Raw genomic sequence first — 13,688 nt, forward strand, 5'->3', positions numbered from 1 at the left:
TAAATTTGACAAAGTTTTCTATTTTATGTGACCTCTGTCTAGAGACTGTCTCTAATCAGAGCTTTTTGATATATAGACTCTTCCTCAACCAAGAGCTTCCTTTCTTATCCTCCTTCAATTTTATTCATGCAAGAATTCTTTAACTTCATGAAATCTAAACTACATTTTATCTTTGTAATTACATTATCTCTTATTTCATTATGAAATCTTCCTCTAGACATAGCTGTGAAAGATACCTGGTCTACTTCTTTACTAATTTTTAATGGTATGTCCTTTCGTAGCTTACAGCTTATTGTACAATATGGTTTAAAATTTTTTGAAAAGTTGGCCTAAACTTAATTTCTGCTAACCTGCTTTCCAGCTTTCCCAATAGTTTTTGTCAAATAGGGAATCCTTCACCACATAATTTATGTTCTCAAGTCAACTGACCACCAGATTATTGAGTTCATTTGTTTCTCATCCTCTCCTTAAATTGTTCCACTCGTATAGTTTTTCTTTAATGATTATTTGTTTAAAATATAATTCAAGAGGGGGCAGCTGGGTAGCTCAGTGGATTGAGAGTCAGGCCTAGAGATGGAAGGTCCTAGGTTCAAAGCTGGCCTCAGACACTTCCCAGCTGTGTGACCGTGGGCAAGTCACTTGACCCCCATTGCCCACCCTTACCACTCTTTCACCAAGGTGCCAATACACAGAAGTTAAGGGTTAAAAACAAACAAACAAAACAAAACAAAACAAAAATATAATTCAAAATCTGAAAATACTATTCCCTCTTCATTCCTACTTCTAAAAATAAATTTAAAAATAATTTCCCTTGCGGTTAGAAATATTTTATCTGCCTATTGAATTTTATCACTCTGTGTAGTTCTATAAAGTGCCCCTGACACATATTTTCTTATAAGCAAGGCGATATGAACATCCTTGTCTTTCAGTTTTTGTCACTTTGATTTCTTTCCTGCATATAAAACTGGTTCTTGGTATATTGATTAGATTGATACAAAACTCAAAATATTTCATCAAATTTTATTTGGTGGCCTTAAGAGAAGATTTAAATTTATCCAATAAAAATTCTTTTTCTCTGTAAGCATAACTAAAATCCTCTCCACTTCTTTTAATATGTTTATGATTTATTTTAAATTCAAGAAAAATACATTTTTGTTTTTGTCTTTTTCTGACATATTTGCACTTTCTGTTGTATACTTTCTGTTTACATGTCTTTGCATCATGATTCCTATAAAATTCTTGGAGGCAACTAGGTGGTTCAATGGACCAAGAAATAATCTTAGAGATAAGAGGTTCTGGTTCAAATCTGCTCTCAAACACTTCCAGCTTTGTGATCCCAGATAAATCAATGAACCCCATTGCCTAGCTCTTCTCACTCTTCTGATTTGGAACCAATGCACAGTAATGGTTTAAAAAAAGATTCCTATAAAATTCTTGTAGATTCAGAATGTTCAGTAATGCCAATGGATTTCAATTTCTAATCACTTTTCTTCCTTCAAAATGCCATCATTAATACATTCATCGTGCTTGGCTACTTCATCCCTTCCCTTGTTCCACCAAAGTTTATCATCATTCATCTTAAAAATTTTTTCCATGAGATCATCAGACTCCAGAGCCCTTTTTTCAACAGCCTGAAAATGTTATTCACTTCTTGTATGGCAGTATATGCTACTAAATCCTGTGTTGAAGAGAAATGAGGGATTTAGGTTTGAATGCAGAAGAGAATCCAGGAGATAGAAAACATGTAAAAATGTTGCAGAAAGATGGGCTGGAGTGCAAGATTTCTCTAGAGAGAGGAAGGGATAGGATCTAGGAAGAGCAGAGAATGTTTCTCTTGTGAGCACAGAATTTTAAGGGGACCCATGATTGAGAGAATGCAGGCAACTCGAAAAAGAAATATTCTATATTTTCTCTTCAAGCACACAATAGTGCTACCATTTATGTCAATTGAGATGAAATCATTGTATCATCAGTATCCCAATAGCAACTGCCAAATTGCTGCTGTGTGCATCTTTGCCAAAATTGGCTCTGTGTTTTGAATGCACTGGATATATCCTCTGACAGGGATTTTGATGTGGTCACTGCTGGAACAAATTGGGCTGGGAACCAAAACAACGTTCTTTGGGATCATAACCATTTTTAATGAATCTACTAGGAAAAGTTCTAAACAATTCTATTTTGGTGTGTTCAAAGTACAGAAGAACAGAGAGACCTAAACTGAGTGAAGTGCAACAGAAAGAGTGGAGTTATATCTAAAATATATATATATTATACATACATATATATATATATATATATATATATATATATATATATATATCCCTATCCCTATCCCTATCCCTGCTCCTTCCTAATGAGATGTTGGCAGGAAAGCTTAGAAATCTCTGATGAAGAAGACTGGTGTTTTGGTCTCCATTCCGAAAGTGAGAATTAAATGTATTATTTCATAGAAGCATACCCTCTATTTGGGAACTCACTCACCCATTGTGTTTTGCAGACTTCTTTATTCAGAACAACAAATATATATATGTGTGTGTGTGTGTATGTACATATATATATTAATTTATACAATTTTAGTTAGTTAATTTATTATTTAAATAGTTTATACAATTGTTGCTCTAATTACTTTGGGAAGAATTCACATCCTTTTCTGTTTCTTGTTCAAGAATGCTTTAGAAGCAAAGGAGCAGATATCAAGGCAATGGAATCATGCTTTTAATCTTTAAAGTTGTCTATATAACAATGTACTGAGAATTCACCATGTAAACGTGAAAGGAAACCAACCCAGGCAAACTACCTACTGAGATTTCCTATTGCATTAATGTCCCTGGACAGAGTTTACCGTCAAATAGTCAGTGGTAATAATTATGACATCCTTTCAGTCAAACCCTAATTGGAATTGAATCTTGTGATTTAAATACTGTGGGAAGTAAATTATTTAGGGGACTTGGATCCCAGGAACTCTAGTGGTGGGACATAGAAGTCACAGAGTCATGTGGTGTGTCTAACAGCTGGATGCCTGAGTCTCTCTGCGTGGCAGGGCCAGCACAACGTTACCGCAGAAGGGGAGAATGCATGAGGTTTGAAAGCCATTGGCCAAGGAAAGGGAGAAGGAGCAACAGGGTTTAAAATTGAGGGCAGACCTTACCACTCTTCTAGAGACTTCAGACAAAGCTATTTTGAAAAAGTCAGTCCTTTGGCTCAGTAAGAGGTCTCTTATCTCAACTTTTTACTTGTTTTAGCTTTTCATCACCCTTAGGCCCTTTAACTGTTTTCCTTTTCCTCCCACCTCAACTTCAACTTCTTCATTATCTCCATTCTTCCATCTGCTCCTGGAAACCTCCTCTTGCTCTCTGTCATCTTGGAGCCTCAGAAGACCTCCCTACATTCTGTTGGGCAAATGTTTCCAACATCATTGTTCTTCTTGAACTTTTTTCCTAGACTTTTTTCCTAGAACAAGGTCTGTACATATGATACATTGTTAGACAATTTGAATACATGTGACCTTTTTATTTAAAAAAAAATTACAGAGTTCCCTTTTATAGGGGAGGCAGTTATGTTTTTGATCTTGACTATCTTACTAGTGTCCTTATTTCCTGCACTGATGCTTGGTTTGCCACACTGAATATTCATAGGATCATAGATTTATTACTGGATGGAATCTCAGATGATTTAGTCCAAACCCTCATTTTATAAATGTGGAAAATGGGGACTAGAAAAGTTAGGTACCTGGTCTAAGGTCAATGTGCCGGAGTTGAGATTTGAACCCAGGAGATGGCATGCAAGATCCCTTCCGCCTCTAAATGAATGATCTCTTGTACTTGTGACTCCAAATCCTATGCTTTCCAGGGTGCCACAGTCTTTGGTAGACCTCCCAGTCATCCCTTGTGTCTCTTTTCCCTCTCAAATCATTCACAACACAAGTCCCAGGGAGGTAGGGTGGGCTTTATGATTTCCATCTGACAGTTAAAGAATAAGTGACTGGGAGGAGGGCAACCCCCACACAAGTAGTGGCTTCTAGATCTGCAAATGTACAAATCTAGGGCTCTTTCTTTAGTTATACCATCCTGAACTGTCCTGCAAGACTTTGAGTTTAAATTCGGTTAGAGGACATTTATTAAGCAGTCATTAGGTCAATGGTATTACAACCAAACCCTGCTTTGCACTTTGAGTGGATCTAGATGCCTCCTCTTATGTTAAGGGAAACTTTTAAGGCCCGGATACAGCTAAAAATTGAAAAATGGTAGGTGACTCAAAATTGTCATTATTTTTATCCCATCAGGACCATGCTGGTACATTTCACACTAGCACTCTTTCTTGTCCTGGCCCCTGCCTTTTCTTTAGAAACATCCACTGCTACATTAACAGATTCGGCTCCTATGGGAGTTGAGCCCCCGCTTTCCATAGCTTTTGCCTAGGGTAAAGTAAAAGAGGACAAAGAGCAAACCCAGGCATGCCTCCAATAAACTGCTGATATAAGCACACCCTGAAGGGAAGCATAGCATATTTTTTCTCTATAAGGTAAATATACCAATTCTGTTCTTCCATTTCCATGGATCTGTGGTCTCCATTCATAAAGGTAAATATACCAATTCTGTTCTTCCATTTCCATGGATCTGTGGTCTCCATTCATAAAGGGGCACGTGATAAGGTAACCAGAGCTTCTCATCCTATGCAGCTCTAGCTGTGGTCCTCCAGAGGGAGGCCACCCAATGAGCTGATAGTCTTTCTTTAGGTAGTAAACAAACAAGTTTGGAGGGCATACTAAGGCTAACTGCTCTACAGTTCTGACTGGTGAATTGAATGGAATTCATTTAATGAAACTGATTCCTGATTAAGAAAAACTCCACCAACCCCAATGGAACATTTCAAAAACATCTGGATGAATTTAAAAGAATTGTCTCTGAAAACTTGTAAAGAATCTCTTTAGAAATTTCATTGCTTAAAAAAATAAATAAAATAAAAATGTTTATTGTAGTGGTAATTGCATTAGGCTGCATTAATATGATTTTTAAAAACCATTCCCCCAAGCTGCTTAAATCTTTCATTAAAGAATTTTGGCATTAACCAGTGGTCCCTATGGAAGGTCCAGGAGCTGCTCAAAAATATTTCATTGTGGTGCATATTCCTCACCTCATAGAACTTTAGAGCTAGAAGAGATCTGAAAGATTATTTAGCTCCAACCACTTCATTTTTACATATTGGAAACTGAGGACCAAACAGGTCAAGCAATTTGTGTGAGAGCATGCCAGTGACAGTGCCCCAATCCAAACTCAGGTCTTCTGACTTCAAATCTAATGCTCTTTGCATGATGGAAGGTTTCTCCCTGTGGCCTTTTATTATCACCACAGCTTGGCCATTACTGGCATGAAATTACAAGGAGCCAGGAAAACCATTTGAAAAATATAAAATATTCATGTTATCATTATGCAAAAATAAGTGTATATACAAGAAAGTTCTAGATGATAGGCAGCCAGACATCTTCCTATCTATGCCTTTGGGTCTTTTACTGTCATTTATGATTTTAGTCTTGACTGATTCCCCCCCTTCCTTAACTCACAATCCTTTTATATTTAGCTAGTAGAATTACCTCACACAAAGAAGGGTTTGGGGGGGAACGCTACTTAAAGAGTTTGCAAAGGAAAGAATTGCATGCTTGCACATTTTGACAAAACTTTTTGAATATAAAGCTGCATGAAGAATGAAGGGATCTATAAAGAAACCAAAGGCTTTATTATACGACCCTTGAAAAGTGTGGATTTTTTCCCTAGCTAAGAAACAAATAAGATTTAAAATGTAATAATAGCTGACATTTATATAGTACTTCTTTTGTGCCAGGCACTGTGCTGAGCACTTTACAATTATAATCCCAGTAACCTTGGGAGGCAAATGCTATTATTTTCATTTAGAAAGACCAAGGTAAACAGATTTAAGTAACCTGCCCAGGGTCCCACAGCTAGTGTCGGGTTGGATTGAAACTGAGGTCTTCCTGACTTCAGGCCCCAGAATCTTAGAGGTAGCCCAAGTTGAAACCCAAACTTCCTGTTATGTAGATGATTCAGAGATTCATTCTGGCTTTCAATTATATAAATCTAACCCCTAAAATCAAATGACTTATCCAGTCACCCAAGAATTAAGTCATGTTCAATAATATGCCAGAAAAGCAAACTACCTCCAATTAGGAGTAACAACTCGTCACAGCTCTTCGTGGGCAATGAGTGAGTTTGGCACAGATTACAAAGTTAAAAAGAGATCTGGCAGATGCCTAGGTAAAGACTGGGAAGGTAGGTTGAGACTGAGTAAAAGATCAATGTCGTACTTTTTTCACATGAATAAATTTTATTACAAAAATTTGTAATTACACATTACAAAATTTGGCCATTTAAGAGACTAGCAAAAGTTGACCATGATAGTAATCCATATGAATTGAACAATAATTTCATTCACTTAGTTCAGTGATAGTCTCTGAAAACAAATAACCCAGAGAAAAATGGAAAAAGAATATTGGGGGCATAAGCACACTGCAACCTATAACCAGCAGCTTCAAAAGATGAGGTGGCAGCCAGCATTCTAATGGGATCTTATGTAGGATGAATGAGGGGAGGCTCCGGCACTTCTAATGAACTCCTTGTGGTGAAATGATGTGAATAAGACTTGAAGTATGGGTAGGCACAGAGGGATGGTAACCTACCATTATTGCAGGGAACACACACCCATGAGATCATAGATTTCATGAGTATTTGATTTTTTAGTTGGCTTTAGAACTCAATTCATCTAGGAGTATTTAATAAGTGCTACCTATGTGCCAGCTGTGAGGAAAAAATAAAGAAGCAATTCATGACTTAAATTAGCTTACATTCTATCAGAGTGGATAACAAAGTACATAAAAAGTAATTTTGGGAGGAATGATAAAGTCCTCATATAGCTGAGCTGAGCTTTGAAGGAAAACTAGGGATTCCAAGAGGTGGAGGAGGGAATACATCCCAAGAAGGTGCAGACTGCAGAACATGAATAGTTTCAGTTTGGCAGGCTCACTGGGTACGTGAAAAGGAGCAATGTATTATGAGACTGGAAAGGTTGGTTGGAGTTGTTAAAAAGGGCTTTAGATGCCAAGACATTTGTATTTGATTCTAGAGAGAACAGGGAGCCACTGAGGTTTCTTGAGTAGCATAGCCAGACCTATGCTTTGGGAAAATTAGTAGAAAGATAAACTTTAGCTGGAATTCCCAATACCAACATTTCCACTCTTTGCAACTTGTACAGTTTGATATCTAACATACATTTTCTTTCTTTTTCTTTACAGATAACCATGTTTTAATAACAGCATTGGTGATTGCCAGCACCACAATCCTGACAATTACGGGAGTGATCGTTTGGTTCCTATACAAAAGAAATCTAACATCTGGCCTTACAAATACAGCTTACACAACAGCACCTCAACTTTCTTATAATGATGACTGTGTTTTAGTAGATGCAGAAGAAAATGAATATGTTGCTTAATTTCTTAAGTATTAAGGTCCAGAGATATTGGGGGGGGGGCAGGGTACATATATATCTCTAAAGCAGTATTTTGAACGGCAATCCAAATGTAAGCTTCTAAGACATGAGAAATAAGGTATTTTTTAAATTATGAAACCATTTCCCTAGAAGCTAAGAAAATGTCTGCATATTGCCAGGTCTATTAGAAACATTAGGGATTCCTAAGGAGTAAAAAAATATAAAGCTTCAAAATAAAGGTATAGGTTAGAATTAGAAGAAGCGTTAGAAATCTCATCCAAAACCCTCATTTTTCAATTGAGGAAAATTAAAACAGTTGAAGTGATTTGGCCAAACTCTCAAAGCCATGCTTACTCATTTGAAAAGAGAACTACTTGAGCTATATGCATATATAAAGCAACCACAGTTTACATAAACATTAAATATTACAATGATTACAAAAATGAGTTTTAAAAATACAGGAACTTATTATATCCAAATATTTGTTTTCCTTTAAAGTTGTCACCATGGGACCTATTTAGATATCCTATTTACAAATATCAGCACTGAGACTTGAACCTAAGATCTGACTCCAAATCCTTTGTTCTTTCCACTAGGTTTAGATTATAAACCAGGTGAAGAAATTGGTCTCATCACTTAAAGATTACTTTTTTTCGGCACTCACTTTATTTACAAGGTATAAAGATTATGTGTGGCTGAGACAATAGAAACTCATGCCCAGATAGCTCAAGTTGAACTTCGAGGTAGGAAGTAGTCAGAATTTGCCAACAGGAGTCATCTTTAAATCCAGCACTCAGTCCTGCATAACATTTAGCTGTTTCCAAAAATCAAAGAGCAAAAATATACTACCACTTAGATAAAAGAATAAGATTAATGGCTGCAAAGGAAATAACAAAAGAAATTTAAGTAATATCAGCATTAACTAATGTTTAGCTTTCCAAGGTGTCTATCATGATGGGTGCCACAGTCCCGTCATAAATGGGACAAACACTTAATTCAGGTTTGACTTGGGGACTCTACAGGACACTTTTAAGTTGCTAAGCCCAATACAGTAAGGATACCATATAACTTGGCTCCTGTGGGTACACCCATGTTTTCATATGGAACTATACCTTGATAGCAGAGTGACTCCTTTAGTCTTCAGACACCCACTTGGTGGGAGGAGCTCTACCCCTTCCTACGTGGGACTTTGTCCTCAAAGGCAAGTGTATTAAAAAAGGCAGAGGCCAATGAGGTCCTGGGGCCAGAGCTGTTGCCTTTTAGGAAAAACTAATCCCTGCTTTGGGGAAACTCAAATCCTGGTCCTATCACACATGCCAAACTTTTGGTATTCTTTATGAAATACGTATGTTCCACTTATTCATACCATTGTTTTCTTTACTGCTTATGTAGAGGCTAACATTTACAATTTAAACTTAGCCTACTAAGTTGACAAAACCAAGCATTTATAGAACAAGCCCAATATTGTGACTAGTCCTGACAATTCCCTTTTGACTTGAGATTTACAGAATGTTAGCATAAAAGACCTAAAAGATATAAGCTCAAGCCCTTCAAATTTTACAGATGAACTGAAACCCTAAATGACCTTCTCAGGCACGAGTTAGTGGGAGAATATTGCACAAAAATATTATTTAGTACTTCATTCTGGTGAAGCCACCTAGCTTTCCTGGTGACTACTGGGGAATCCCTTCCATTCCCTTTCTTTAGGTATGTGTATAAAGCCTGCAGAAATGGGAAGGGGAAGGTTGGGCTATTGTTTGGCTATTGACACAGCCTACACTATAGGGGTTTGTTCTCTTCAACTTCTTCCAATAGGGCTTGTTGATGGCATGAAGGGGAAAATGAGGGAAGAAAAACCTGATTCTGCCCTTGCTTAATCCTGCACAACCAGAACCTATGCCTCAAGATGAAGGTTACTAACCTGGGATCAATGAACTTGCAAAAAAATTCACTATTTAGTTCCTTTGCAGACTTAACGACTAACAGTTGTTTCTTGAATTCAACACTGAATCTGTTCAGTAGTCACACAAACCATTCTCTATGTCCAGAAATGTATTCTTATCTCAGTCTTCCAGAATCCATGATTTCCCTTCCAGTTTCAAGTCAGGTGGCAAATCAATCACATGTACGTTACAGGAAGAGACAGAAATTTCTTGTCTAATCCCCTCACTATAAAATTTTGTCGTTCAATCATTTTCACTCTCTTTCTGACTCCATTTGGGATTTTCTTGGCAGATACAGGAGCCATTTGCCATTTACTTCTCCAGCTCATTTTACAGATAAGCAATTTATACATAAGGAAAAGTTAAATGCAGAGGCTAAATGACTTCTCTTAAGACACAGGTAATTAAAATGGTACTAAAATTCAAACTCGGGTCCTTTTGACTAAAAATTCAGCATTCCATGTACCATTATCCTTTCCCTAACTTCTCTTTGTATATATACCCCCATCCTCAACAAACTGTAGTCAGGAATTTTAGGAAAACTAATCCCAGCTTTGGGGAAACTGAAATCCTGATTTTGGATAACACATCAGTAATAGCTAACATTTTGTGATGCCAGAAACAAAAATAAAGTCAAATAAACAATATTAAAAGGAAAAGGTTTTTAACCTGGAATTCATAAACTTTATTACTATTCCAGTATAGATTCCTTTTCATTGCTATATATTTAGTGCATTAAAAAAACACTCTGAAAAGATAATATAGGTTTCACCAGAATGTAGGCAGGTTTCATAACATAAAAAAGTTAAGAACGCCTGTTATAGATTCCAAATACAATGCACTGGACTCTTCAGAATATGAAAACTAATGAACTAGGACGTAATGGAAAAAAATGGATTTTCAAGATGGTATCTGAAAATTAAAAGGTTTTTTCTGCTTAACATATATTTATGCCTACTTTATGTAGTAGCTATATGCTCCATTACAACATAGGGAAGCACGAGCATGTCAATATCCTTAGTGGGAAATGCAGAGATAAAGATTTGTAAGCATTCTTACTCTCCCCTACTTTAGAGGGTATAAAATGAAGTGGGAAAGAGAAAATAAATGCTTTATTAACAAACTGAAAAGCAAGTACAAGTGTTCTTGAAATATCAAGAGTATAGTTATTAAAAATTGCATCCTTCAGTTAATATATATTTACTTTAAAGCTAGACAAAAAAAGTCAGGAGACAGGCAAATCATGTCTTTGAGTGAAATAGTTGCCTTAATTTAATAAATTTAAACTCTTCAAATATTTTCTGAAAACTGCTGGAAAATAATTCTAATATACAGGGTAAATGTAGAAATATTCGCTTAACTGTAGGAAGAAAAGATGTCATTTTATACCATCACCCTGATTCAAATGGAGGATAATACATTCTTAAGAAAGTATACTCATCAGAGGGAGCAATTGGTAGGCTGCCACTGTGTTGCACAGTAGCCTATCAAGTACTTATGTAAGATGATTAAAGGAATGACCTTCAATTCAGCCTTACTCTCCCAGGCACAGAGATACAGTAGATGAAAATATTACCTGAGAGACGTGTAGTATAGTTTTTTAGAAGGAAACAAACTTAGTACTTGAATAACAAAAATGGTGTTCCAAAAGTCTTACTGTAGTTTTAAACTTCATGACAAGTTTAAGCTGTGTTAAAACTTAAAATCACACTTATCCTATATTTCAAGATTATGTTCGGGTCAGGCCTATATTAGGAACCAAAATTAATGGGTAAGATGAATCCTTTTCTCTCAAAGTAATATAAAAACTACTGAAACCCAAAAGCTTAAAAAAAAGACGACAAATTCAATTTATATATACATCATATTTATTTGTAAAGAAATGACAACACTAAAAAACACATTGATAACCAGTGTTTTTAATTATGAATGTGGGAGCTAAAAAACTTCAATTAACAGCTTAAGATTGCAATAATTTTGGTAAGTTGCATTTTTGCAGAGAATTCTGAAATAAAAATTTAGAGTTGTAATATTCCTGAATGGAATATCTGCATACCACATATCAAATACAATTTGATTTTTAAATCAATACATAATAATTCCATCATTTATTTAAACATTTAAGTCCTTGTAATCTTTTATTGCTGTTTAAGTGAATTAACAATTCAAATTTCTTTTAGAAACCTAATACTACAGCTTTTCAAAAAGTTCCACTCACTTCCATTTTTTAAACACCAGAATCGATTATCAAAAAGAGACTGCAACTTAAGTTTAAAAAGAAAATATCATCCTGCATTGTTTCCTGTCCACCCCGCCCCCCCATCTTCAAAAGGATCCAATCTTTTTACTAACATGGGATTTAAATTGAAATTGAATAATCTTCCATAAATATAATCCGACTACAGTAATCAGAACACAAAATGAGGGGAGGGGAATTAAATACTTGAAACAAAGCTAATACTTTCCCACTCACCTCAAGGGAAAATCAACATGAACTTGCCAGTTTGTGAACATATTAGATTCTCACTGGCTATGTTTCAGGGTGTAGCAGTGTAGTTTGAAGCCAGCAACAACTCGAAATAAAAGTAGTAATATTCAATGTACTTTTAATAAGCATCCCCTCCCCCCAATTAATTGAGACTTTATATCAATTGTTTGCAGCTCTTTCATTTCATATGGTGTTAGGCCATGTCAAATGCTCTGTTGTGGTCTCCATCTTCTTCGGATTCATCCTCAGAGGCTGTTAAAAGAACAATAATAGATTCAAAAAATGACCAAGATATAAAAGCTACCACAGAGAACATCTGAAAAAATATTTGAATTTCAGATCAAACTGTGGTAAAAAAAAAAAAAAAAAAAAAAAAGCCAAAATGAGATTCAAGGATATCAACTTGAGAAACTTCATACAGAATCTAATCTGTTACAATTATAAGGAAAATGCACCTCACAAGAATTGAGGGATACAGGTTGGGGCAACTTATTAGTTTACAGACACTCGAAAATTTAAATTCACTGAGGTCATCACTTTGCAATGACCACAACAGGTTCATTTGTTCAATTTACTTCAAATGATCTACTAAGTTGACTATAAACACCAGACTGACTTAAATTGTCTTTTCTTTAAAAAGATAGGACCCCTTTTGTTGGAACTTTTCTATATCAGATCTATTTTTATTTCATTAACAGAAATGTAAGAGTACCTAAAAAATCCATATGATTTTTGCAAGAAGCAACAAGACAGTTACTACAAGAACAGAATATTGATTATTTCTTTAGAAAGTTGAATGAATCAACCATGAGAGTTAGAAAAGTCTAGGAACTTGAGAGTTTCAAAAACCTGAGTTTTAAATACAATTGGACACAAATCAGCTATGTGACCACAGGAGAAAAGCCACAACCTTTTCTAAGGTCAGTTTCCTTAAATTACAAATAAGAATATTTATACTACTTATCTAACAGTTTTGAGGAATAGTGAACTGCCAATCTTAAAGCACTATGGATTACTCTTAAAGAGTCTAAGCCTGCCAATTACAAATGATCACCCAATTTTCATGGGGAAAAAAAAAAACAAAAACAACTTCACTGTGTAAAACCCTTATCTTCCATCTTAGAATCAATACTCTAGGTGTAGGCAATGGGAGTTAAAAGTGTCTGAGGCCAGATGTGAACCCAGGACCTCCTGTCTCTAGGCCTGGCTCTCAATCCAGTAAGCCACCTAGCTGTCCCCTCTGTGTATTATATATATATATGAGAGAGAGAGAGAGAGAGAGAGAGAGAGAGAGAGAGAGAGAGAGAGAGTGAGTGTCCATCTCAACCCTCAAATTGCACTGCGCTCCCCAGGAAGTTATAATTCTAAGTGTGCCAATCTCAGCTGTGAGATGACTATTTGTAGCTCTCAAATGACACAAATGTCTTTTATGGATGTAAATAATATGTGGCTACTCTAAATATAACCAACACTATAAGGAAGAAAAACTCAATGTTTGCCTATCTATAGAAAGTTCTTTTCCCCGAACTTTGATTCTTAAAGGAAGTTAAGCTATAACAAGCAAATCAAATTTCCACTTTTATACCTTTTTTTCCTGTAATACTGTTGCTTTTAAAGTGGACGAATTTGGGGACATATATAGAATGAAAAAAAATCACTAAATGACAGATGGGAACTAGTAGTAAAATGAAAATAATAAAAATTAGGTCTTAAGGACATAAAAAAACCTATCACTTCAAAAGCCAAACAATATCAAAAAC

General features: G+C 35.7%; 2 protein-coding genes across 4 annotated transcripts in view; one reads left to right on the plus strand and one right to left on the minus strand.

Moving 5' to 3' along the window:
• Positions 1–7,840, plus strand: part of CD302 (CD302 molecule) — a 56,876-nt gene extending 49,036 nt beyond the window's left edge. Inside the window, exon 6 of the mRNA XM_044669108.1 lies at positions 7,304–7,840. Within this exon, the coding sequence (XP_044525043.1) occupies positions 7,304–7,500 (197 nt within the window). The 3' untranslated portion in view covers positions 7,501–7,840. The remainder of the gene's footprint in view (positions 1–7,303) is intronic.
• A 3,445-nt stretch (positions 7,841–11,285) lies between these two features.
• MARCHF7 (membrane associated ring-CH-type finger 7) overlaps positions 11,286–13,688 on the minus strand; it is a 33,853-nt gene continuing 31,450 nt past the window's right edge. For all 3 annotated transcript variants that reach the window (XM_044669847.1, XM_044669845.1, XM_044669844.1), the window contains one exon: positions 11,286–12,180. In XM_044669847.1, the coding sequence (XP_044525782.1) occupies positions 12,122–12,180 (59 nt within the window). In that variant the 3' untranslated portion in view covers positions 11,286–12,121. The remainder of the gene's footprint in view (positions 12,181–13,688) is intronic.

The sequence above is a fragment of the Gracilinanus agilis genome, chromosome 3 (genome assembly GCF_016433145.1).
Source record: "Gracilinanus agilis isolate LMUSP501 chromosome 3, AgileGrace, whole genome shotgun sequence".
In the NCBI taxonomy this organism is placed as follows: domain Eukaryota; kingdom Metazoa; phylum Chordata; class Mammalia; order Didelphimorphia; family Didelphidae; genus Gracilinanus; species Gracilinanus agilis.